This window comes from Nyctereutes procyonoides, unplaced genomic scaffold (assembly GCF_905146905.1).
Source record: "Nyctereutes procyonoides isolate TBG_1078 unplaced genomic scaffold, NYPRO_anot_genome, whole genome shotgun sequence".
Taxonomy (NCBI): domain Eukaryota; kingdom Metazoa; phylum Chordata; class Mammalia; order Carnivora; family Canidae; genus Nyctereutes; species Nyctereutes procyonoides.
The window spans coordinates 8,406,278-8,433,273 of record NW_026575028.1 but is presented as its reverse complement, the minus strand read 5'-3'; the positions used below and the strand labels follow the sequence as shown (position 1 = coordinate 8,433,273).

The window sequence follows — 26,996 nt, the reverse complement described above, 5'->3', positions numbered from 1 at the left end:
TTTATCTTAATCAGAAAAGCTGTCACAAAATAATTACAATGATTTATTTTTGTTCCACCTCTTTAACACCTCTTTAAGATTTCCATCACATTTTTTCTTTACTAAAAGAAATTTTATTTAAATTCAAGTTAGTCAACATACAGTGTAATATTAGTTTCAAGTGTTCAATATATTCATTCCAAACTTCCATAAAACAGCCAGTGCTCCTAACGACAATTTCCTTCCTTAATCTCCATCACCTACTTCACCCATCCTCTCATCCACCTCCCCTCTGGTAGCCATCAATTTGTTCTTTATGGGTAAGAGTCTGTTTCTTGGTTTGCCTCTCTTTTTTTTTCCTTTTGCTTTTTTGTTTTGTTTCTTAAATTCCACATATGAATGAAATAATACTGTATTTGACATATCTGCAAATGATATATCCATCACATTTTTACTTTTTATCAACTTGTTTTGAGAGAGAGAGAGAGAATGTGTGTGTGACATGGGGGAGGGGCAGAGAGAGAGGGAGAGCGAATCTTTAAGCAAGCTCCAATCTCAGCAGGGAGCCCGATGTGGGGCTCTATCTCACAACTCTGACATAATGACCTGAGCTGAAATCAAGAGTCAGACATTTAACCACCTGAGCCACCTAGGTGCCCCTATTTAACCTTTTAATCAAAGGTATCAATCTTTGGTAGTTACTGTTTGGGCACTTGTTTGTGTATATGTAAATTGAACTGATTGATAGGTCATGAATCATATGAATAATTCTTCTATCCGTATTTTCACAATTTTCACTTTCTTTTTCAGTATCCCCTCTATAATGCCAGACTCCTGGGGACTTAACTTTCCCAGAATAATCTTAATCTCATATGGGGCTCTAAAACATATAATGAAATTCATGTATCAGTAATTGCAGTCACATAGAAGATCCTCAAACCTTCCTTTGTAACCCAGTTGTTTGGCAGAAAAGCTGGAAGTCCTCCACACAACTCCATTAGTTTGTTTCCTTTATTCTAATATCTGTTAGTTTTGTCTCAACATACACACCCCACTTTAATTCACCCTTAGTATTTCCTCCTTTCTCTCTCTCTTTCTCTTTTTGGAGAGATACTCATTTTTCTTCTTCTTCTTCTTCTTCTTCTTCTTCTTCTTCTTCTTCTTCTTCTTCTTCCTTCTTTTTTTTTCAGTAGACTCCATGCTGGGCTTGGATAGGGCTTGAACCCACAACCCTGAGATCAAGACCTGAGTTGAGATTGAGTTGGATGCTTAACTGACTGAGCCACCCAGGCTCTCCCTTAGTATCATTTGTTCTTGAATTACTTGTGTGGCAAATACAGAAAAAATTATTGGTTTAAAAGCTCTCTCTGGTTACTTTAATATTCCAGGAATTGTGCAAGTCATTTTGGGGTTCATTTATCTGGAAAAACCCATTACCCTCTGATTACAAAAGTTAAAGACACTTAGCTAAAATTCCTAGGAAAAGCTCTGCAAATAAAGCAAAAGAATCCTTTTCAATGGGTGTCAAGATTACTATTTGGCAAAGTGATTATGGATTATCGTTTTTCTTTTTCTTGCTCTTAGGAGTGCTGGGACCTGGTAAAGAAGTATTGTTAGAGACATGCCTCTGGTCTGAGTAGAACCAAGTTTGAGAAGCAGTGCATATTGTGGGAGCCCCTATGAACAGGCAGGGTTAATGCACACAAGGGCAAGAACGATCTGATAGTCAATTTTAAGTTTCTATTTTGTTTTCCTGTGATTTCTTTAAATCTTTATTGAGAGTTATTAGCAGAAATATGGGGAAGAAACATGACAAAAGAACAGAAGTGATCCTAAAGAAGGTAGGAGAGGTAGATTGAGAAGTCATTAAAACATGTAAACATCCACTGAAGAGTTCCAGAAATTTTAGGCATGGGGTTAAAATTCCTTGCATGATCACAGGTAAACGCTCAAATTATAGATGCTTGAGTATTTTTTTTTAAAAGTTGACTTTAGATGTGTGGAGATTTTGTGTTTACTTGAGCTATGCATACTGTTTTCCATATTGTTCTTCATTCTGAGTTATTTTTCTATCTTTCAAATACAACCCTATTTCCCTGACTAAATTTTTTTTTAATAAACATTCTCATCTTCCATGCAAAGTCACGATTATTTGCTTGTTTTTTTAGTTCCTAACTTCCAAATTTAAATCCTTCTGTGTCTTTAGATAGCTTACAATTTATTCATACAACTTCAAAATACAGCTTCAAAGCCTTTGTACTACTTATCTCTATTCCTGGAATATTTCCTCCCTTATCTGCATGACTACTATTGATGCAGCTTCAGATTTAGCAGAGGACAGAGCTTCCTTTACCCTGTTGATGCTATGAGATACTTAAAGTACTCATATACATTGCCCTCCAAATCTACGCCACACTCGTAGTTGCTGATTTTCTCATTTATGGCCCTTTGTTCATCTATGAATTCATATTATCTATCCCAGAGATTAGCATCTACTGGATGATCAGTAAATATTTCTTAAGTAAGTGATTGAAGAAATGAAGAAATTAGAGGTCCACATACTATTTTAAAAAGGTGCTCATTTACCATTAATATACAAATAAGATATGTAGCATATCAGTCATAAATATAAATACAACTCAATTTTTTGTTTGATTACTTCAGAACTTTTAGTATATGCATAACAGTATGTGTACAAAGATTTGCAGACATTTATAAAATGTAATCATACTATAATATTCTGTATCCTGATTTTCTCACTTATAAAATAGCATGGATTTTGCAAGTCCATACGTAAAAATGTGCTATTATTCTTTTTAACAGCTGCATAGTATTCCATTGAATGGATGTTCTAAATTTCTCTTTTTTTTTTAAGAGAGAGAGAGAGTGTGAGCAGGGATTAAAGGCAGAGGGAGAGAGAGAGAGACTCTCAAGCAGGCTCCATGCTCAGTAGGGAGCCTAACACGGGGCTCAATCCCACAATCCTGAGATCATGATCTGAGTCAAAATCAAGAGTTGGACACATAACTGACTGAGCCACCCAGGCATACCTAGATGTCCTAAATTTTGCTGACAACTTTCTCTTCTTATTGGATACATGCTTGCAACTGAATCAAAACAGTGTTAAATTATGGCAATACTTGCACTTTGGGAATGAGTACATAACTGTATGATCACACTCTACAAATGCCAATTTTAAAGCTGTTAATAGGCTTTTCACCCTTTTCTTTGACAAGGATGTGTCATATTTAAATTTTTACATTCATCATGGCAACAGGTAGAACTGGGGAGGGGGGAATATAATTTTTTATGGGAATTTTGATATGAAAAGAAACTAGTCATTTATTTATACAATAGGCTTGGCTCAAAAAGTGTTTTTCAGACTTGATATTCCTAATGTGGGATGTAACTTTATTTTATTTTTAGTAGCAAATTTGGATGTAGACTGACAGACATCTGAATGTCTTAATAAATTTAAATTTGAAGATAAAATTTTTTTCAAATTTTTCATTATGCTAAATAACTCTGAATATTTAAATTGGCACATTTGTCCATTTACTTCTTTAAAATCTATATCTTTAAGTGAAATCTTAAATTTCTTGGACTTAAGGATTTAATAGTGAACACATGGTTGGGGTAAAGTCTGTGTTGTGTACATTTTGTACCCAATTCTTATTATGGAATATAAGACTGAGATTTTCAGCAAATAACTGGGTATGATGTTCCTGGTTTTTGCAAACAGCTGCTTTCAAAAAGGGAAGAACATTATACTCCTTAAAAAATCCACTTATGAAAACATTCAATTCTATGCTGACAAAATATAAGGCAATTGTACAAGGGTGAACATAGAGCCCACTTACTACTTTTGAAACTCAATAGGAAGATGAAGTTTGGTTCTCACTTAACTTATTGCTACTTTTTTTTCTAGAGAAAATAAGAGAAAAGATTAATTTTACCAAAAATAAGTGACAACATCCTTATCCCAAGAGTACTTACAATAAGAAAAAATACAAATACCTCAGAACTCCACCAAGTTAAAATTTGCCCATTTGTACTGGTACTTTTTTAAGGATGTAAGTTTTGCTAGGAATGTAGATTTTCCCTTCTATCCAACTCTCTCAACCTAATTGAAGGTTTCTGGTCTTTGGAATTGTGTTCTTCAGGATGGAAAGTCATTGTGCAATTTGCTTTTGCCTTGCCTGAAAAACTTAGGGATCTTTTTATGAAGAGTTCAAAAGGTGTTTTCACTCCGATGAAGAGATGTTGAAATGGAAAGGAAAATGGACTTGAAGACAAAATGTGAGTTTTCATCCTTTTTCTTTTACAGAGTAACCAAGCCTTGGTATTCTAAGGCAAGATGAAGAAATTATTTCTTCACAAGGTAGTTGGCAAGAATAAATGAGGCAACCTGCCTGCAAATGTACAACACATCACCTGAGTAAAGAATGGGTCATCTGCAATTGTTAGCAGAGAAGGTTGGCTTGATTTTCACTAAAGCCTTTGTTTCCTTCCTTTTGTTCATTACACGTCAGAGTTCAGGACTTACTATTCCCCTATGTCCCTGGGAATGTTTTGCTTCTTCATGTTCAATATCTTATTTTTAAAAAATATTTAGTTATTTTAGAGAGAGAGAAAAAAAGCTTGAGTGAGAGGGGCAGAAGGAGTGGGAGAAAGAGAATCCTAAGCAGACTCCCCACTGAGTGCCCAGCCCCACCAGGGCTCAATCTCAGGACCCTAAAATCACCCTTAGGAGCTGAAAACAATAGCCACTTAAACAACTCTGTCACCCAGGTGCTCCTCTATATCTGATTATTAACATAACTTTTTCTTAATTTTGAAAGAAAAGGTCTAATTCTTCCCAATTTTGATACCCATTTTCCAGACCTTATCATTTTCCAGGAAGTAAAAAGACTACTGCAATGTCTGTTTTCTCTTCTGGATATCCTATCCTGTAACCCACTCAATCCTACTTTCTTGCATCAGCATACTTTGATGAATCAAAGAAAGTGCCCTCATTTTTAAAATCTTTAAAAAAAATAATACTCTTAAATATTTTCTAGTTTTCTTTCATTTTATTACTAATTCACTCATATCATCATTTAAAATAGAGTTCTCAGTTATTGAACCAGAATTTGTTTTGAACCCTTAAGTACCAAGAGCAGAGTTAATAGATTCCCCTTTAAAAAATCCTCACAGAACATAAAGACTTCTAACTCTGGGAAATGAACTAGGGGTGGTGGAGGGGGAGGAGGGCGGGGGGTGGGGGTGAATGGGTGACGGGCACGGAGGGGGACACTTGACGGGATGAGCACTGGGTGTTATTCTGTATGTTGGTAAATTGAACACCAATAAAAATTAATTTATAAAAAAAATAAATAGAATCTTTTAAAAAATAAATAAATAAAATAAATAAAACTTTAGTCATTTAAAAAAAATAAATAAAAAATCCTCTCATATAATTTTGTATATACATCTTAGGACATTGTAATTGGCTATGCTCTAAATTAGATTGTAAATTCTTTGAGGATAAGGACCATTTTTATTTTATATCTTGCACTTACCACAGTTGTTGGCATAGCCCAAGTTACATTAACTAAGTTACAGAATGAATGTTCTAACAGATCTATTAAGTGAACATTTTCTCCATGGTATACTCAGATGTTATCTTAGAACAAGACCAAATGAGAGATTGTATAAAAAAGTTTTAAATAAAATACTTTGAAACTAAAATATATTCTTTTATTCATTTAGTCAGTAAACATATTTTCATTTAGTGCTTAATATTATTTTCCAGGCTCAAAAAGTTGCTGATATATGAGAGGCATTTAACTCCTGTGATTCATTTTGTAAAACTAAATTTTGTTTTTTATAACTTTTATAATTACAACCCTATTGTTCTAGGATTTATAGCCTACATGTCTATTGATATTTTCTATCCTTAGCAATTTTCCTTACAGGTTTTTTTAAAAGATTTTATTTATTTATTCATGAGAGACACACAGAGAGAGGCAGAGACATAGGCAGAGAGAGAAACAGGCTCCCTATGAGGAGCTGGATGCTGGACTCAATCCCAGAACTCCATGATCATGCCTTTAGACAAAGGCAGACTCTCACCACCAAGCCACCCCAGCGTCCCTTCCTTACACATCTTAGTGACACAGTCTTACCTTCTGTGTTTTATTCCAAAATCTTGGCTTTTTTAGAACTGAGCTTTTCTTTATCTTCCCAGAGTTTCCCTTGCTATTAGCTATTTATTTGGTAAAGAAATTTTTGTTAGATTATTAACAGATACTAATGAATTTATATGTTATTACTCAACATAATATTTATATTTTTATCTCAGAATCAGCTCTGGGGATCCCTGGGTGGTTCAGCGGTTTGGCGCCTGCCTTCGGCCCAGGACGTGATCCTGGAGTCCCGGGATCGAGTTCCGCATCGGGCTCCCTGCATGGAGCCTGCCTTTCCCTCTGCCTGTGTCTCTGCCTCTCTCTTTGTCTGTGTCTCTCATGAATAAATAAATAAAATCTTTAAAAAGAAAAAAGAATCAGCTCAATGCCTTTTTTCCCCGTAACATATTCTGCTTTGGATAAAGTTTTTCCCTAGGTAAAATTGCTTCAGACACTATATATTTTAGCCTTATGTTTAAAAAGGTAAATCTGATGTATTTCAAAATTGTTTTATCCATATGGTTAAATGTTATAAATATCTCCTCACCCAAAGATGAAGTTTTTAATATCTGCAAGCCGTTCTAGTAAAAATTATTGATTTTTAAAAAAATATATAAACACAAAGTAAGTTGTAGGGAATGTTTGGTAAAAAAGTGACTAGAAGGTAAAGTCATGTTTGATTAGACTTTTGAATGGGGGTCAAGTAAGAGAAAAAGCAAATAAAAAAATTTCTATGGAACTATTTTTCTAAATTAAAAATAGTAAACAGGCAAAAGATTCTAAAATATAGTATTTCTCACATACTAAGAAGTAAGATTTAGAGTGTTGTGGAACTTGGCATAAACCTCAAATATGCATGCAGATTTCAACGGTGTCTTTTAAGGATGCAGGTAGCTTGAATGATCTTCCAGTACTGTGGCAAATTAACAGAACTCAGGCTTCTCCCCCCTTTTCTTACCAGTTCAACTAGCAGTCCAAGAATTCAAACTCCTGTCATTCTTTTAAAAGATTCTATTTATTTATTTGAGACAGAGAGAGAGAGAGAGAGAGAGAGAGAGAGAGAGAGCACAAGCAAGGAGGAGGGTCAGAGTGAGAGGGAGAAGCAGACTCCCTGCTGAGCAGGGAGCCCATGCGGTGCTCAGTCCCAGGACCCCAGTATCATGATCTGAGCTGAAGGCAAATGCTTAACCCACAGAGCCACCCCAGGTGCCTCTAAACTCCTATTCATGGTGATTCTCTTCACATCTCAGCACAGGGCATTGCTTAAATCTGTAAATCCTTTCCTGTTTCTACAGGTCCCACTGGAGTTCCACCCATGCTATGGTGTTAGGACCAAATCAGTGCAACTATGTGGGGCTTTTCATCTGCTCCAGGTGGTGGTTTTTCTCCTCACTTGTCTGTTGAGAAGCTAAAAATAATCTTCCCTCTCTTAATTTCTGAGGCCACACAAGCTGAACTTTTTTTTACATTCCTTCAAGACACGTATTATTCCCCTTCCTGAAACCACTAACCTTTGAGTCTCCTTTCAGCCACACTGTGTGTGTTCCTGGAAATTGCAGTGACCAGTTAAGGGTAAGACAAGAACTTGTCATCTCTAGCGTTTCTTTAGAATGTTTTCACAGGGACTGGAAATTATTTATGCAATGGTCTGCTTAAAAAAAAAGGTGGGATGGAAAGAATGGGAAGTAGCCTTTTCTTGGTAGAATTGCAGTGTAAATGCTTCTGGAATTAGTAATAATGATGAATTGTTACACAATGAAGAGGAAGTTCTGAGTGGGTGACCCAGAGAGACATTGAGGCTGGATTTTGCTCTGCTCCTATTGCTCGTCTTATTTACCTCCCCTGGCTGTGATCACCGCTGGAAAAAAATTGAATAGACAGGAATAATTTTAAATAATAATCTCAGCCCTCATCTGGGCCTTCTGTTTTGTTATGCACTTACTCTCCCCCAATTTGTGCTGTGTCACTTGTTTATTTCAGACACAAAAATAAAATTACTTCACTGAAATCCTACATCAAATCAGTATTCACCTCGACATCACAAGTCCAAAAGAGTCTTTTCAGTCTTCACCTCATTTGATATGCCAAGTCATTTGACACATGGATTGTTCTCTTTTTTTGTTCCTAATATTTTCTTTTCATGATTATAGGGCCTCACTCTCCAAAAGTATTTTCATCCCTTGTCTGTTTCTCTGGATAACTGTTTCTTCTCTGTCTCACCATTCCATGTTGGAGTTTCTTGGATGTTCAACACTGCCCATGCTCTTGGGATAAGTGATCCCTTTGATCTTTACATCTTCTATTGGCAGCTAAACCCTTCAAAATTTACATCTCCAGTCTAGTTTGCTCCTCTATAGTTCTTAATTGCATGTATATTGCTCCAGCATTCCTTACCATAGTTAATGACAACCTTATTGGCTGTTCAATACATCATGCTGAATCCTCTCACCTCTCATCATCAACCATCTAAGTTTATCTTTTAAACTACCAGCATGTATTTTGCCCATATCCACTTGTTTTCTTCTCCCTCCATTTTTGGATCTCAAGTAGATACAGTTGAATCAGTGATAATCCTTGGGCTGTGGAACACTGTCATTATTGGTACACATATATACTTTATTTATTAATTTAGTCAGTCATTTATTTATAGGAATAATTAAATACAGATGAACCCACTATCACATCCCATCATCCACACCATATATCATTCTTACTCAACACTGTAAGTCTCCTATTTAGCATTATTACAAGCTTTTTTTTTTAACCTTTTTGCCTTTTTGCAAGCTCTTTTTATAATGTAGCCAGAATAATCGTTGAAACAAAAATCTGATCATATTACTACTCTGTTTGCAACCACTCAGGATCTTCTTTATGCCCTTAATGAAAAACTCCTAAACATGGCCTTAATGTTCTATGAGATCTGTTTCTGCCCTGCCTCTGTACTCAAATGCCAATCTCATCCTGTTTCTTTATTGCAATTATACTGGATTTTTAGTTCCTTCAGTGCATCAGTCCTTTTCTTACCTCCCTCCTGGACTTTAAAAATGTTTTTCTTTGTGCCTGGAAAACCTTCTACTTTTCCATTGTAGCTGTCTAACTGATCCTTCAGAGCTCAACTTAAAGGAAAATTTTCCTGAGTGTCATACAAATCCTTTAGAATTGTTTGCAGGATGTTAAGTCCCCTTGCTGTGCTCCTGCCCTCTCTTACACAGAACAATTTATTGGCTTATGTTTATGTCTATCATTCCTTCTAGGCTATATGTTCAATGAGATTAGAAACCTTGCATGAATTAATTTCTAATGTATTCCAAGAAACTAACAGAATACTTGATACAAATAGCATTTAAATATATTGTTTATTAAATGCAAAAGTATAAAATATGGAGTAGAAGCCATATTGAACTGGATCCAGTTGGATGAAAGGAAAGCAAATTGTGAGTATAAACTGCTTTAGTTTTTACAAATAAATTCTAAAAAGGAAATGCTTAGGGACACCTGGGTAGCTCAGTGGTTGAACGTCTGCCTTTGGATCAAGGCGTGATCCCGGAGTTCCGGGATCCGGTCCCACATCGGGCTTCCTGAATGGAGCCTGCTCTTCTCTCTGCCTATGTCTCTGCCTCTCTCTCTCACTCTGTCTTTCATGAATAAATAAATAAAATCTTTTTAAAAAATAAAAAAATAAAAAAAGGGAAAATCTTGAAATTGCAAGTCTATGCTGAGGAACACTGGGAAACTCAAATATCAAATGCTGAGGGTATTGAGTACAACATGAAATCTAAGCTCCCAGGGATAAAGTCAGAGTCCAGGGTTAGAGCAAAAGGTTTCTATTACAGGAGATGTGGAGAAAGAGCAAGAAAAGAATGCGAACAAGGAGAAAGATCAGTGTGGGAATATCCATAACATGTAATTCAAAAAATATTCGGTACATAGAGTGCAGTTATGTTTGACCAGCTTCATGAACAAAATAAAGGCTAAGAAATTGATAGTTTTCAGGAGGCTATAAATGTATAGGGGCATTTACCATGTTACTTTGTAGAGAAAAATAATTTAGACTCAATAGGGGAGTAATATAAGCTAGTTATAAACCATAAAACTGGGATATTAGATAGCTTAGCCATAGCACCTGTTAGACTAAAGAGAAAGATATCCAATCTTTGGTTGGTAGTAAAACAGTATGAAGACAATATCTTGCAACCCGTTGATTTGGAGAGGTAATCAAGATAGTAAGTGAAGCATAAATAGAGCATCTGAAACAAATTCCTGGAATTGGTACATGACAGTGGTTTCACAAGGCTAGAGCAAAGCAGAAGTTCAGTTACTAGGACTGGGGAAAAAAAAATCAGAATATGATGGAATCAAAGCCAGCTATTAGTCAATAAGCAGTCTGCAGTGGACTAATCATATGCAACATGCACAATTTATACGTTCAATGTAAATGATGAGTTTGCAAACATGTAGTTTAAATTTGTGCTCAGTATGCTGGAATATTAAGTGAAAAAATTGAGTGAGGGCCAAGAACATAAAGGAGTCAGAAGACATTGCACTCTGGGGTTTTGAAGGGAAAAGAAAATCAGATGCAAGGGATGAAGAACATTCCAGAAAGGCTAAAAAATAATAATTGAAAAATCTTAAACTACTCTATCAAAAAGGATAGTCAAGTGCAGATAGCCATTCTCCATAATGCAACAAAGACTAGATAATCAGTGTGATTGCTTATTCAATGATTGGTAGAACCTAAAGAAAAGAAAAGGCACCTTAGGAAGAGAACACAGATATTCTCTATGGGTGGGTGGTGGGAGACTAAGGAAAATGCATGAATTTGTTCCTAACTTGCATAATCATACTATAAACCTGCAATTTATATGTAGAGATTTAAAACACCACAGTAAAGCTTATTTCATCATAAGACAGTAGATGAAGCTAATGACTTCATTTATAGAAGGGATACAATGAGAATATCGGCACAGTGGCCTTACTCACAAGCCCCAAATCTGTTTCAAAATTCAAAAGAAGTTCCAAAATCTGGTGCCACCCTCCTTCTCTATTTGTCTTCCTTCTTCTATCTGTCATGCACAGGGTTGTGTAAAAATGTCACAGATTTCCTTACCAAATTCTGTTCTAACATCCAGATCCACCTACATTTTTTTAACATATCCAGTTCCCCCAAACTTGACTCTCGCTGGAGGGTTTGCCTTGCACCATGAGTTGTAAACCTGGAAGATGGGGCTGGCTTCTTCCTTTCCTTTATCTTCCACTAATAATTGCTCACTAAAATTTACTAAACAGTTGTATTGATGTATAATTGACATACACTAAGCTGTATGGACTTACTCAATTTTTTAGCTTTGATATAGATGTATACCTAAAGCCATCAACACAGTCAAGACAATGAACATATTACTTGCCCCAAAAAGTTTCATCATAATTATCCCCTATTGTAATTCCTGCTTCCCAATCTACCCCTAAGCAACCACTGCTTCCAGTCACAATGGACTGGTTTGCACTTTCCAGAATTCTGTAGAAGTAGAATCACAAAGTGTGAGTCATTTTTGTGGTAGCATGCATCAGTAGTTCATTCTTCTGCTTGTTAACCCATTCACCAGTTAAAATACATTGGTTTGTTTCTAGTTTTTGTCTATTATGAATAAAACATCCATATGGCATAAACATTCATGAGTAAATCATTAAATGAACATATGTTACCATTTCTCTCTCTCTCCTTTTTAAAGATTTTATTTATTTATTCATGAAAGACTCAGAGAGAGAGAGGCAGAGACAGGCAGAGGGAGAAGCAGGCTCCATGCAGGGAGCCCAATGCAGGACTCAATCCTCCCTCCGCAGATCATGCCCTGAGCCAAAGGCAGACACTCAACCATTAAGCCACCCAGGCTTCCCTGTTACTATTTCTCTTAAGTAAAAACTCAAGAGTTTGTTTAATGTTTAAAAAAATAAAGCCTGTCAAACTGTTTTATTTTTTTTTTTTTTAGTTTTTTTTAAACTTTTATTTAGTTATGATAGTCACAGAGAGAGAGAGAGAGGCAGAGACACAGGCAGAGGGAGAAGCAGGCTCCATGCACCGGGAGCCCGACGTGGGATTCGATCCCGGGTCTCCAGGATCGTGCCCTGGGCCAAAGGCAGGCGCCAAACCGCTGCGCCACCCAGGGATCCCTGTCAAACTGTTTTAAAGTGGATAGATTATTCATATTCCCTTTAAGACTATAGGACAGTCCCATTCCCTCAATATTCTCAACAACATTTGGCATAGCAGTCTCTATAATTTTAGCCATTCAAATAGGTAAATAAGTTGTGTCTCATCGTGGATTTCTCAATTTGCATTTCTTTAAGGACTAATGATGCTGAGAATCACTCCGTGTGCTTATTCACCATCATGTACATTCCTTGGTGAAGTGCAAAACTTTTGTTTTTCCTTTAAAATAAGGATGGTTGTTTTCATATTACTGAGTTTTGAGAATTCTTTATAAATTTTGAAAAATTTTGAATATAAGTCCTTTATCAAATACATTATTTGCAAGTATTTTCTCTCTTACTCTGTGTCTTGGCTTTCATTCTTTTGTGATTTTGAGGAGCAGAATTTTTAAATTTTGATGCTGTCCAATTTATCAAATTGTTGTTTTATGACTCATGCTTTTAGTATTAGAAAATCTTTGTAGAGGGGCATCTAGGTGGCTCAGTGGTTGAGTGTCTGCCTACAGCTCAGGCATGATCCCAACATCGAGTCCCCCATCAGACTCCCCATGGGAAGCCTGCTTCTCCCTCTGCCTATGTCTCTGCCTCTCTCTCTGTGTCTCTCATGAATAAATAAATACAATTAAAAAAAAAGAAAGAAAGAAACTCTTTATGGAACCTAAGGTTACAGAGATTTTCTCCTCTATTTTCTTAGAAAAGTTTTGTGGTTTTAGGTCTTCAATTTATGTTTCTGATCCATTCTGAGTTAATTTTTTTATCATATTATGTAAGGATTGAAATTCATCTTACTTCACTAATTGGGAGTGGAATGAACCAATGATAAAGCAAAGCAAAACCAAAAACAAAGCACCGGGCCCAAGTTCGGCCAGTAGGAAGCTACATGGAAAGAAATGATGAGGACAAAATAAAAAGAAAATCTTTTATCTACAAGTCAGTCCCCAAACAGCCATTCTCATCCCCTCAAAATTCCTAAACCTCAATGCTCTAAAAACTTAAAGGGTATAATTACTGAAAAACCTTTAGCATCCTTCCCTAAAAAGGCTTCCAAGAAAAGCACTAGGCTACTGTAATGATTTTGTTAAGTCCTAAAGACCAGCTTTCTTTAAAGGTCACTGGAGAGCTATGATTTTAGAGGGTGGTTAGGTTTCTTCAACCCTATATCCCACCTTCAGAAGTACCTCTTATGGAAAGGACCCCATGTCAGAATAATTGAATTTCTTCCAGCACCACAAAATAGAGCAAGAAGACCACAAATAAACAAACAAACAAAAAACCAAAACAAAACAAAGCAAAGAAAAGAAAAGAAATCAGACATTCCATTAATAAATGAGGATCTTAGGTTTCACAACCTAAAACTCACATATGCAAAGTGCAAATTTCTGCCATTAGTCTGAGACTTTCCTCACTGATACAGAGCCCTGTCCTATTATGTTTAGAGAAATCATGTACAGGAGGGCAACCACTGCTTCCAAGCAAGTGAGCACCACGGTGAGTTAAGTAGATGGAGGTGTCGTAGGGGACTGAAGTGCCAGGGTCACAGAGGAGGGAGGTGGTCCTCATCTTCCTTTCCAAAACCACTGGGGAATGGAGGATATGGGGGTGACTGAGAGAGGTAGGCATGCAGTTTTAACAGCTCACCCAGCTAAAGGGTATAAAGTGCCCAGCTGAGCTGCTGGCCTCCAGACATTAGAACTATATTCCACATTGGGGGTGATACACTATCACGAGCTAAAAGCTGACCCAGGGCACATAAGGGTTACCCGCTGGAGAGGGATATGCCAGTTCTCTTCTTTTTTTAAGGTGACAGTTGGTGCCATTTATTTGCCATGTCTTTCTTAATTTAGGAGTCGTGTGCTATAAATTTCCCCTTATGTAGAATTTTAGTTACACCCTACAAAGTTTGATGTGTTTTCTACGCATTTTTATTTATTCTTAAATATTTTTAAATTCCCTTTTTAAAAAGAGTTATTTATTCATTCATTCACTCATTCACGAGAGACACACAGAGAGAGAGGCAGAGGGAGAAGCAGGCTCCATGCAGGGAGACCGACATGGGACTCGATCCCGGGACTCCAGGATCACGCCCTGGGCTGAAGGTGACACTAAACCGCTGAGCCACCCGGGCTGCCCTTAATTCCCTTTTGGTTTCTTCTTTGACCATTGGATTATTAAAAGTGAGCTATTTAGTTTTCAGGTATTCAAAGTTTTCCAGAGATACTTTTGTTATTGATTTCTAATTTCAGTCCATTGGGTATTTTTAAAAGATTTATTTATTTTAGAGACAGAGAGTGAGATCCAGGGTTGGGGGGTGGGGAGAGGGGCAGAGAGAGAGGGATACAAGCAGACTCCCCACTGAGAGGGGGGCCCAATGCAGAGCTGATCCCAAGCCCCTGAGATCATGACTTTTGCCACAATTAAGAATCGGATACTTAACTGACTGTGCATCCCCCCCCCCTTTTTTTTAGAGAGAGGGGTGGAGGGAGGATCAGAGGGAGAGGGAGAAAGAGAATCTTAAGCAGTTTCCACATTGGATGCAGGGCTTGATCTCAGGATCTTGAGATTATGCCCTGAGCTGACATCTCAGATGCTAAACTGACTAAGCCACCCAGGTGTCTTTCTTATTTTTTAATTACAACATGTCATTTAGGTAATTTAAAAACACAAGCAGGCAAAACTCATTTTACAAGGCTGCATGTATGCATATTTGAGAATCTTCCTCAAATATATTGGAGTGCTGGTCCATTACAAGGGCTGGGAAGAAAAAAGGGTACAGGCAGCATCCTTTGTCCTTTGTTGAAGGACAAAGGAAAAAAAATGAAAGTGACAAGAAATAACAAAGAGAGGAGTCATATGTTCAACTTATTGAAAAAGAAGACACTCTTCCTATCCTTGGTATCTTAAAACTAGCAAGTAAGATGAACAATAATTATATAAAGTATGCATTACAATTTTCAAAGTACAAATTATATGATAGACTAATAATGACAGTAAGTGGTTTTCAAAATTGGAGTATCAAAAAATGTTTTTTTGTGTGTGTGTGTTTTTTTAATTAATTAAGTTCTTTTAGAGAGAGAAAGCAAGTTGGGGGAAGGGCAGAGGGAGAGAGTCTCAAGAAGACTCTCTGCTGAGTGCAGAGCCCAACTCGGAGCTATATCTCATGACCCTAAGATAATGACCTGAGCCAAAACCAAGGGTCAGACGCTTAGCTGACTGCACCACCCAGGCACCCCAAGATGCTTTGTGTTTTACGTTTAATCTCGGAAGCAATATTGAGGATGATTGGAAGCAGGAGTGGTAATAGAAATGAGAGCAAGAGTACAATGCAGTGACAGTAGAATTCTATTTTTTAAATCTACTAAGAGTATAAGAAGAGCCCAATTGAAATAAATAGTAGAGGAATGGAAAGAATAGACCAGTGCAAACTTCAAAAGACAAAAATCTTAGTGAGCAAAAAATTTCTGCTTGCATTAAAGATGAAGGAAAAGGAAGTGCATTTATTCTCCCACCTGAAACAACTGGAAAACGGACAAAATAGGTGAAATGACAATTTTCTTTTTGTTTTTTTAAGATTTTATTTATTGATTCATGAGAGGCACAGAGAGAGGCAGAGACATAGGCAGAGGGAAAAGCAGGCTCCCTGCGGGAAGCCCGATGTGGGACTCAATCCCAGGACCGTGGGAGACGCTTAACCACTGAGCCATGCAGGTGTCCCGAAATGACAATTTATTAGACACTGAATATCAGGCAACAAAGGACAGTGATCCATAAAAGATGAGAAACTAACAAGTTAAGTCCCATGATTGCTTTAGTTTACTGCATTGAGAGAGTTTCCACGCCAAGGAATAGGCTTTTATAATATAAAATTCAAATTCTCTAGTCTGGTACATGATGCCCTTCTTCATATAACCTTTGTTTACCTCTGCAACAGTAACAGCATTATCAACAACATTTGTCACAGTAACAGAGAACAGGTATTATCAAGTGCTATCCGCAAGGGCTGGTGAATGTCTTGTTGAAAAAGAAGAAATGTTTCCTATCCTTTGTGTTTTAGAACTAGCAAGTAAGATGACCAATAAATAATTATAAAAAGTGTGAGTTGTTATAATCCTCAATGTACAGGTTGCCATGAGTGCACAGTTTCTGGAATAATTCAAGGTTCAAGTTATTTTACCTAGTGAAGTCGTGTTTAACCAAAGACATAAAAGACAGAAGACTAAGAGCTCAGGAAGGACAGTGGCAGAAAGTAGTACACACAGAAGGAACAATGTGTGTAAGAGGTTAGTCGTGTCCAAGGAATGGAAGGAAGCCAGCGTGACCTTTTTCACTGGATTGTAGTGAGTGTCTCCTTGCAAGACTTGAGATGCTTCTTAAACTCCCCCTTCTGGCGCACCACTATTACCAGAGAATGTTTATCCCATCAGGGACCATCGAATTTCCATGTTTTTACATGCCTGTATTGTTTGGTATATGTCGTTTCTTATGCTTTAAATATTTTTATCTTTTTTCTTTGGGGAAAAGTCCTTCTCATTATTTAGGACACAATTTAAGCATCTTCTCACAGAAAAGAGTTTTCTGACTATTCATTTCTGTCTCCCAGTTGATATGATCCTGTTTTTCTTTATTTTTCACTCTGTGCTTTGAATCGCTGTGGATTATTGCTCACGTATGTGTTTCTTTCACTGAATTTGAGTTATTCAGAGCTAAAATTATGTCTTGTAAATTTTTATTGCACCATTTGTAGAAACTGTAATGGTCATGGCTAATTTTATTGTTACTCTTCATCTCATTAGAAAAGAGAAAGCAAATGCCCTCTGTAGATGGTCTACACAAAATTATTCATTCAGCTCATTTGATTATGGTAATAGTATTAAAAGTGATAAAACTGATAGAACATTATTTAATTATGTTTTGCTTATTTCACTTTAGTTTTTGACATAACTGCACAGTGATAGTCATTTTTATTTCTAATATATTAGTCCAAAACAAAGCATGGAAATCTAAATATTCATTTCAATAGCAACGGAACATGCATTAGTATTTCCCCTTAATTTTTGTAAATCTGTAGTGTTTCTCAATTTCTTTTGGTTGTTTCATGTCCCAAATTGAAGAAAGCATGAGTATGAAAGGGAACCTCAGTTTGTGAATGACTTCCCTTTTTTCGTTGATTGACTCCACCTCCATTATGTAGCCTTTCTGGGGTTTTTTGTTGTGTTTTGCTTTGCTTTGTCTTGTGGAAGTGAGATGATTTTTAGAATTCTTAGTGGTCCTCTTTAGCAGAACATTTCTAAGGAATAATACAAGAAGATTTAGAAATCATTAAAACTCTGGACTGGACAAACTCAGAATGGTCCCACATGGAAACTCTGGATATGCTGGTAAACATTTCTCATTTATTATACCTTTTAATGCAGTAAAAAGTTAATAGTCAATGGATCTTATTTAATAGTAATTGGCATCAAGAGAGTAAAGAGTGGAAAATGGGCATTAAGCTTTGGTGGCAGTGACTTGTGTCTGCTATAGATTCACAATTGAAGATAGGAGATAAAGATTAGATTTGGCATTAGGAAAAAAAAAGAAAGATTAGATATGGCATCAGGTTTGTAAAACTGCTGAGGTGAAGTTAAGGAGCTGAAATGAACTGAATTTTATTGAGTACGACAATAATTCTTAGAAAAGATTGACCATATGGGAAGGAATATTGACTGAAAGTTGATCACGCAGGGGAATTTAAAATAACATCCCTGAGGGCTGAAATCTACTTCACAATTTACATGGATATGTTAAACTCATTTAGCATTTTAAATTTTTTCAAAGCTTTTTAATCTTTAAAATTTTTATTTTATTTATTTATTTTTAGAGATTTTATTTATTTATTCATGACAGACACAGAGAGAGAGGCAGAGACACAGGCAGAGGAGAAGCAAGCTCTATGGGGACCCTGATGCGGAACTTGATCCTAGGACCCAGGATCATGACCTGAACTGAAGACAGATGCTCAGCCACTGAGCCAGTCAGGCATCCCTCAAAGCTTTCTTATGGCAGTATAGCATGCCACACGAAAGCACAAGTCCTAAGGCCACACTTTAGTGACTTATACCAAAGCGCATGTTCCTATGTGGCTACCAAAGCATTCTTACTGTTGCATGAGTGTTGGGTTAAGGTAAGAATAAGAAGAGAGAGTAATGAAAGCTTTAGAGTTTTATGCTATATCTGGGGATAAGATCCAGTATTTTTTTTTTTTTTTCAAATATAAACCTTCCCACTTCATTCCACCGATGTTCAGCTACTATTTAGCATGCACTGTGCCAGGTACTGGCGAAACAGTGCTGAGCCTGATAGAATCCATTCCCTTGTGAAATTTACCACCTAACTGTCTGGATCCAGTGGGCTTGGAGTCGGGGACATCAGTAGTTGAATATTGTTTTGGCCTGGAAGGGGGACCTGCCCCTGCTAAGCTTCATGGATGCTTTCTCAATTTTCTAGGTTTTTAGCTCTGCTCTTGAAATTCTTTTCTGTCCCCAATTTGCTCTTAATTCCTCACTGCTGAGTCGCCTCTAACCACAAACATTTCCAGAGCTATTTCACTGAGACTATGTGATCCCAGGTATGTGTGTTTCCTGTCCACCTTGCCATTTAGAAAGAAGAATTCCTTGTCTTCATTCGACTTTCCTTGTTAATCTCAAAACTTTGAAACCATCTGTCTTCTCCAAAGTTGCTTTTGGGGAAGGCAATACTTTTGTTCTTTTTTTTTGTTTCTTTTTTCACAGACTTTAGAAGATGTTTTGCCCTCTTGTGTCCCTCTGCTGTGGCTGTGGTCTCCATTCTCAGTACCTGTTTGATGACCAATTCTCTTGGTGAGTGCTTGGTCAAATGCAAATAATTCTGAAGGCTCAACAGCATCTGAAAACATGCTTCATGATTTCAAAGGATCAGATATTAAAAGCACAAAATGAGGTCCTAACCATGCAACATCAAAATATGAACTAGAGGCATGGTTTCCTCCAAGATAAAATAAACTTTCACAGGAAAAAAAAAAGTACATTTGCCTAAATTTGAATAATGCCTACCTAAAACATAGGAAACAAAACAGAGGGAAAAGCTCAGAATTATTGGGATAAAGTGGAATTTTAGGAACAACTTTTAAAAATTCAAATGCCAAATTTTACCTTAAGATGTATTGAGGGAAGCCAGCTATTTATCAGAGAGACCACAGTTTCCTGTTGGTTAAAGTAATCAGAGGGTGAGAGCTGAGACATTTGGAGTCTGGGGGGAAGGAGGGACGAGGGATTATTTTATGGTAGGAAAAAATAGGAAAATATCTCCATCTCAACTCCCATTTAATAAAGTAGACAACTTTCAGCCAGATTTCAACTAGTATTTTAAAAATTCATGGTGTTTTTCATATATGTGTGTAATGGGTGTTAAATTCCTTAAGACTGGTCTTTTCATCTTCATCGTGAACCTTCTTTTTATGGCTCTTAGGAATTTGGAGAAACTTACATCGCTCCTATCTATAAAATTTTGTAATATATTATTTACATAGTAAACTCTATGGAGATTATATAAATCGACTTTATAAAAAAATCTCAGAACTGTGTTACTTAGCTTTACCGATTTTGCATCCTTGTTTTATCTGAAGCCTGTGATGCTGATTTTTGTTCCTACAAAATAGCATTCTCCTCTCGTACCATTAATGAGTCTGGGGATGTTTCTGACATTCATCTTGGAAAAATAAATAAGTAATCCAAGGAATAATAATCCCCTGCTTGCTCTTTGGATCCTGACCAATTGCTGCCTTCACCTGTTGCTGCAGGGAGAGCAGATAAAGAGATGAGGCTAACGGATGGTGAAGACAATTGCTCCGGGAGAGTGGAAGTGAAAGTCCAGGAGGAGTGGGGAACGGTGTGTAATAATGGCTGGGGCATGGATGAAGTCTCTGTGATTTGCAGGCAGCTGGGATGTCCCACTGCTATCAAAGCCGCTGGATGGGCCAATTCCAGGGCAGGCTCTGGACGAATCTGGATGGATCATGTATCTTGTCGAGGGAATGAATCTGCTCTCTGGGACTGCAAACATGATGGATGGGGAAAGCACAACTGCAGTCATCAACAGGATGCTGGAGTAACCTGTTCAGGTAGGACTTGCAGAAGTCAAATGCTTTGTGGGGGGAAAAATATGTAGATGGCCTAAAAACGAAAAGGAGCCACTTTTCTGTGAGTTTCCTAGTTCATATATAAAATCACCCAATCTATTGCTAAAAGACCAGACAATGCATGACACATCCCATTAGGAAAAAAAAGGAGATTCTGAATATTGTAGTCCAGGAGTGACCAGCTTCAATTTGAGAGCCAGTAATCCCACCGTCAGTTTCTACTCCCACGTAAAAATATCATATCTAAGTCAATTCTTTGTCTTCCTTCTCAGTAACATGCTGCTTTTATGCATTAACCTTTTTGTCCCTTAACTGATAATCAATTTAATGAATCAAGAAATAAATATTCCTAGCACTAATCTTTTGCTGCAGGAAGGATGTTTTGCAGAGTAGAATTGCTTTTTTCCAGTGTACAGTGCTGTTCATTTCATTTACATGGTGGTTTGTTCTGGGTTTAAAAAGAAAATTATTGGGATCCCTGGGTGACGCAGCGGTTTGGCGCCTGCCTTTGGCCCAGGGCGCGATCCTGGAGATTCGGGATCGAGTCCCACGTCGGGCTCCCGGTGCATGGAGCTTGCTTCTCCCTCTGCCTGTGTCTCTGACTATCATAAATAAATAAAAATTTATACAAAAAAAAAGACTATTAAAAATTATTTATTTATTTTATTTTAAAGAGAGTGAGCAAGCAGGGGGAAGGGCAGAAGGAGAGGGAGAGAAAGTAAATATAATGCTCAAGCAGACTCTCTGCTGAGCACGGAGCTCAACATAGGTTCCATCCCAAGACCCTGAGATCATGACCTGAGCTGAAACCAAGAGTCAAATGCCTAACTGACTGAACCACCCAGGTGCCCCATGGTGGTTTTAATTTAGAAAAAATTTCATGAACTTTATCTCCATTGACCTTACAGTAACTCTGAAAGCTTTGTGTCACACCTTTTTGCTGTAAATCATGAGGTCATAGTTAAGACCCAATTCAAATTCCTGGACTTCCCATTTCTCCTTTTTCCTTTCACTGACTTTCCTCTTTCTTAGAGGCCATCTCCTCCAGGGAGGAGATTTTAGAAAGGACTAATCTCTCCCCCGTATTGTGGTGTACTGGGTACAATACAGGCTAGTGTCTAGAAAGATGCGGAACTAAATTCCAGTTCAGCACCTTATGAATGTTATTTTGAGCAAGTTGTTAAATTTTTCTGAACTTCAGGTTCTGAAAACTCAGTGTTTTAATACATTAGAGCTCTTCTTTTTCCTTCTTTCTTCCATCCTCCCCCTTCCAACTCCTCCACTTCCTCCTGCTCCTACTCCTCTTGTTTTTTATTGTTAATCATTACAAGGGGAAGATAGGAATAACAATAGTAACATCTATGTCACACATCTACGGTAAAGTTAAAAATCATAATAAATCTTGCCAGGCTTGGGGGCACCTGGGTGACTCAGTCCATTGAGCATCAGACTTGCTTTTGGCTCAGGTCATGATCTCAGGGTGGTGGAATAGAGCCCTAGGGCGAGCTCCAGGCTCAGTGGGGAGTCTGCTTGTCCCTCTCCCTCTGCTCCTCCTCCTCCTCCTCTCTCTCTCTCTCTCTCTCTCTTTCAAATACATAAATAAATAAAATCTTGCCAGGCTCTTACTAAAATCATTGCAACCTACAGAACTCACTGTTTAAGCTAAGACATCAGTGTAACACTTTTAACTCTTGTTTTCTGTTTTTTTTTCATACTTAAGGATAGAATTAATCAAATTTGTTTTTTGAAATTTATACAGCTAATGCTCCAATTGGTGTATATGTAGCCACTCAAGGACTCCTTAGTCTCGTGAGGTTTCAGAGGCTGTATTTTCCCCACCCTGACTGATGTTCAATCCTCAGAGCCTCTGCCTCTTGGGAGATTTTACTATTATCACACACACAGGGACAACACAGTATAATAGTCAGGAGAATAAACACTAGTGTTAGACTGCTTTTTCTTTTCACATCCTGGCTCTGTGATTTTCTAGGTGTATGATCCTATGACAATTATGGAAACTGAGAATGCTTATCTGTGGAGTAGGGATAATGGAAAGAATACATAATGCTTAATGTTGTGAAGACTAATAGCATATGTGATACACTCGGAACACCAGACACATATTTAATTGTAAACTATTATTTTTATGGTTATTAATTGTCCAGAATAAAAAATCCTGTTAAGTAGAGGTCTTTGCCTGGTATGTAGAGCTTTTAAAAGTAAATTCCTCTCTCAAAAAAAGAGCCTCTAAACACTTGCTCAAGCATAAGCAGTTCTTGTTTTTCACGTGTCCCCAGATTTCATCCCAAATTTTTTTTCAGATATATTAGTCCTTATAGAAAATCTAGGGAAACATGTATAGAGGGAATTTCCTTTATGAAAAAAGCTGTTCTTTGCTAAAAATTGTACCAGATGCTTTGGAGGTGGGGGGAAGCTTTGATTCAAAGAGGAGATTGGTGAGAAATGAATTCTCTTGATATTTTTTCCTCAATTTTTATTAATTTGGTATAGTACAGGATGCTTTTGCAAACAGTTGTCCATGCTCAGGCATTTTTATTTTTCCCTTTTTATTGTTTTCTAATTTTACACTCAACTTCAGACAATTCTTCATGCTCTGACTGTTTGTGATAAAGAAAGATTAAAATAAAGGTTTTTAATGTTTGGCAAATGACTTTTTTAAATGTTTTTAATGTTTGCCATTTTTGCTACTTTGTTGGATGGACTAATTTTATTTTTTCTAGTTTTTTAAAGTAAGTGCTTTGAGACAAATTTGTCGATTTCTACATAAAAGAGTGCTTGATTTGTCTTAATAATGGAAGGAAATAAAACAAAACAGAAAGCAAATTTAATCTGTAAAACATTTTCTTTCCTTGGTAAGTAGACATAGATGAAAGCCTTAATTTCTAGCTGGTCTTTAAAAGATGAAAATTCCCCAGTATGTACAGATGGGAAGCTTCCAAAATGGGGCATCATTTTTAAGGACAGCATCAAATCTCAAGTGTCCAGAGGAATCTTGTTTTTAAAAATCACTTCTGAAAGAATGTCACTTCTGACTTCCGGTCTTTACCCCACTCTAGATGGATCCAGTTTGGAGATGAGGTTAATGAACGGCGGAAACCAGTGTTCTGGCAGAATAGAAGTCAAGTTCCAGGGACAGTGGGGAACAGTGTGTGATGACAACTTCAACATAGATCATGCTTCTGTGGTTTGTAAACAGCTCGAATGTGGAAGTGCTGTCAGTTTCTCTGGTTCAGCTAATTTTGGAGAAGGTTCTGGGCCAATCTGGTTTGATGATCTTGTGTGCAGTGGAAATGAGTCAGCTCTCTGGAACTGCAAGCATGAAGGATGGGGAAAGCATAACTGTGATCACGCTGAGGATGTTGGAGTGATTTGCTTGGGTAAGGACTGATCTGGGTTCATTCGGTGCTTCCTGAGAGGACAAAAGAAGGGGGGAAATGTTCTTAAAAGCCTGAACTCTTCCCAACATAATGAAGCCTGCTTCCTCGATCACCTTATTGTGACCTAATTTCAGGTTCCCCATCTGATACCTGTGGAGATTTTTCTTTAACTGAAATGAAAATAACTAGGTTAGGGAGGAAGGATGAACAGTGAAATCAAGACCCAAGTCATGAGGATAGAAGGAGGCGTTCAGAGAATAATCCAATCCTCCCTCCTCCCCCACTCCCCCCAGAAAAAGAGAAGAAAAAGAAAAAGAAAAAAATAGCTTAACTAGCAAGTTGTGCTTTGGGGATGAGTTTTAAAAACAAATCACAGCCTTTATTAGCCTCTATCTGCAGAGTTTAACCTGCCCCTTCCCAAAATATTAGTTCAAATTCACAGAATCAAATGTTAAAAAGTAGTTTGGTTTTCTTTTAAAACCTCAATTATGCTAGTGCTATGGTATGAACAGACTCTGTGTCTAGAGACTTTCATGCACCATGCTTGCTCAGGGCACAGGGACAGTGGATTTATATGGGAAGGGGTGACACTCCTTTTTTCACTTGAGTTCTTAGTTTGAAGCAGATCCAGCATGTCCTGAACCCCAGAGAACATTCAGAAAAATAAAATAGAGTAAAAATGTCCCTGCATTCATCAGATATCTTTTTTTTTTCAAATGAAGAAAACTCAATTCAAATTAACTTTAAGGGAAGAGAATATTGACTCAGAAAACTGGGACATCCAGGGGGTACAGTTGGCTTCATACATAGCTGGATTCAAACATTGAAACAATGTCATGGGGGTTCTGGTCCTTTTACTATTTCTTAAATTGGCCTTTTGTTGTTGCTGGACAATATGACCATCTATTGTTTGAACCATAAAGAATGGGATTCCTACAAAAAAGATGGGTTTTGTTAGCTGAAGAAAGCAAAAGGGATTTGGGATAGAAAAAAGCAGAGGAATTGCCTTCCATTCCCATTTATCCACCAAAAGCTTTCTAGGTCCCCAATCAGCACATTTCTTCTCAATGCTGAGGACTCACAATAGACAGTATTGTAGCAGCAAAAACTAAAACTGCCAGTGGAAAGGAGCAACTTATTTATTGTAAGATATTGCTCAGGATCAAGCTCTGTTCTTTGAGGAATATAGATTGGGGGAAGGTGAAAGTGGTAGTGATTAGGTCCCCTTTCTCTTTGTTAGCTTTTTGACTAAGGAACTGGTCACAAAGGGACCAGGCATATAACACAAACCAGGTAGTTATAGATAGGTAATGCAGTCAGAGGCAAAAGTCAATGTTGAGTCCTGGGCCTGAGTGTGTGAGTACCACCTACACATGTGAATGTATATTTAACTAGAAAAAACAATTCTAAGAAAAACTCTGTGATAGTAAAACAAACAAATCTCTAGATAAAATTGAGCCCCTGCATCTCTTGTTAGGAACCTTTTTCTTTTTTTTAAAGATTTTATTTATTTGAGGGGAGCGGGGCAAAGGGAGAGGAAGAAGCAGACTGTTGAGTGGGGATGCTGAGACATGACCTGAGCCAAGGTCAGATGCTTAATCAACTGGGCCACCCAGGTGCCCCAGAAACTCTTTTTATGGTACATGTTCTCTGTCCTGAAAATTCCCTTTAAAAAATTATTATTGAAGCATCGTTAACATAAATGTTATATTGGTTTCAGGTGTACAACATATTGCTTCAATAATTCTATAAATTACTTGCCATTCACCACAATAAGTGTAGTCACCATCTGTTGCCATACAAGTTATTACAGTGTTATTGACTATATTCCTTATGCTATACTTTTCATCTCTCTGACTTATTTATTTTAAAACTAGTAATGTGTACCTCTTGATCCCCTTTATCTATTTCACCCATCCCCTTGCCCACCTCACCCCTGGCAACCACCAGTTTGTTCTCTATAGTTAAGAGTCCTTTCATTTGTTTTGTTCTTTAGACTCCACATATAAATGAAATCATATGATATTTGCCTTTCTTTGTCTGACTTATTTCACTTAACATTATACCCTGTAGGTCCATCCATGTTACAAATAGCAAGATCTCATTCTTTTTTATGGCTGAGTAATATTCCATTATACACACACACACACACACACACACACACACACACAAACACACACATACATATACCACATCTTCTTTTCTTCTTTATCCATTTCATCTATTGATGGATACTTGGGCTGCTTCCATATCCCAACTATTGTAAATAATGCTGCAATAAACATAGAAGTACATATATTGTTTTCAAATTAGCATTTTCATTTTCTTTGGATGAATAGCCAATAGTGGAATTACTGGATCATATGGTATTTCTATTTTTAGTATTTTTATTGTTTTTAATTTTAATTGCAGTATAGTTAACGTACAGTGTTATATTAGTTTCAAGTGTACAAATTAGTGATTCAGCAATTCTATATATTACTCTGGGCTCATCATTATAAGTGTGCTCTTAACTCCTACACCTCTTTCGCCCATCCCCCCACCCTCTTCCCCTCCAGCAACCGCTAACTTGTTCTCTATAGTTAAGAGTTGACTTCTTGGGTCTCTTCAAAGTGAACTTTGAATTACCGTGCTAACATGGTAAAATGGAAAGTTGTGTTTGCTTTTCATTCAGATTTTGTGAATATGAACATATTACAGGATTTACAGATGACTTTATTAACTGAATAGAAAAATTTTTAGAGCTCATTGTATTGGTTTTACAACCAAATTATATTCTTGAAGTTATTTTATTAAAGTTACCTACAGTTTTCTAATAAAAAAAAAAAAGAGTTGGCTTCTTGGTTTCTCTCTCTCTCTACCTCTCTCTTTTTTTCCTTTGCTTATTTGTTTTGTTTCTTAAATTCCACATATAAATGAAATCATGTGGTATTTGTCTTTCTCTGACTGACTTATTTTACTTAGCATTATCCTAACTCCATCCATGTTACTGCAAATGGCAAGATTTCATTTTTTATGACTGAATAATAATATTATAATATAATATACCACACCTTCTTTGTCTACTCATCTTTCAACAGGCACTTGGGTTGC

General features: G+C 37.1%; 1 protein-coding gene across 3 annotated transcripts in view; it reads left to right on the top strand.

Moving 5' to 3' along the window:
- Positions 1 to 17,556: 17,556 nt before the first annotated feature.
- The window catches only part of CD163 (CD163 molecule), a 29,989-nt gene continuing 20,549 nt past the window's right edge, over positions 17,557 to 26,996 (top strand). For 2 of the 3 annotated variants that reach the window (XM_055315580.1, XM_055315578.1), the window contains exons 1-4: positions 17,557 to 17,728; positions 19,121 to 19,207; positions 20,167 to 20,487; positions 23,583 to 23,903. In XM_055315580.1, the coding sequence (XP_055171555.1) occupies positions 17,698 to 17,728; positions 19,121 to 19,207; positions 20,167 to 20,487; positions 23,583 to 23,903 (760 nt within the window). In that variant the 5' untranslated portion in view covers positions 17,557 to 17,697. The remainder of the gene's footprint in view (positions 17,729 to 19,120; positions 19,208 to 20,166; positions 20,488 to 23,582; positions 23,904 to 26,996) is intronic. The other variant, XM_055315579.1, reaches the window with a different exon arrangement.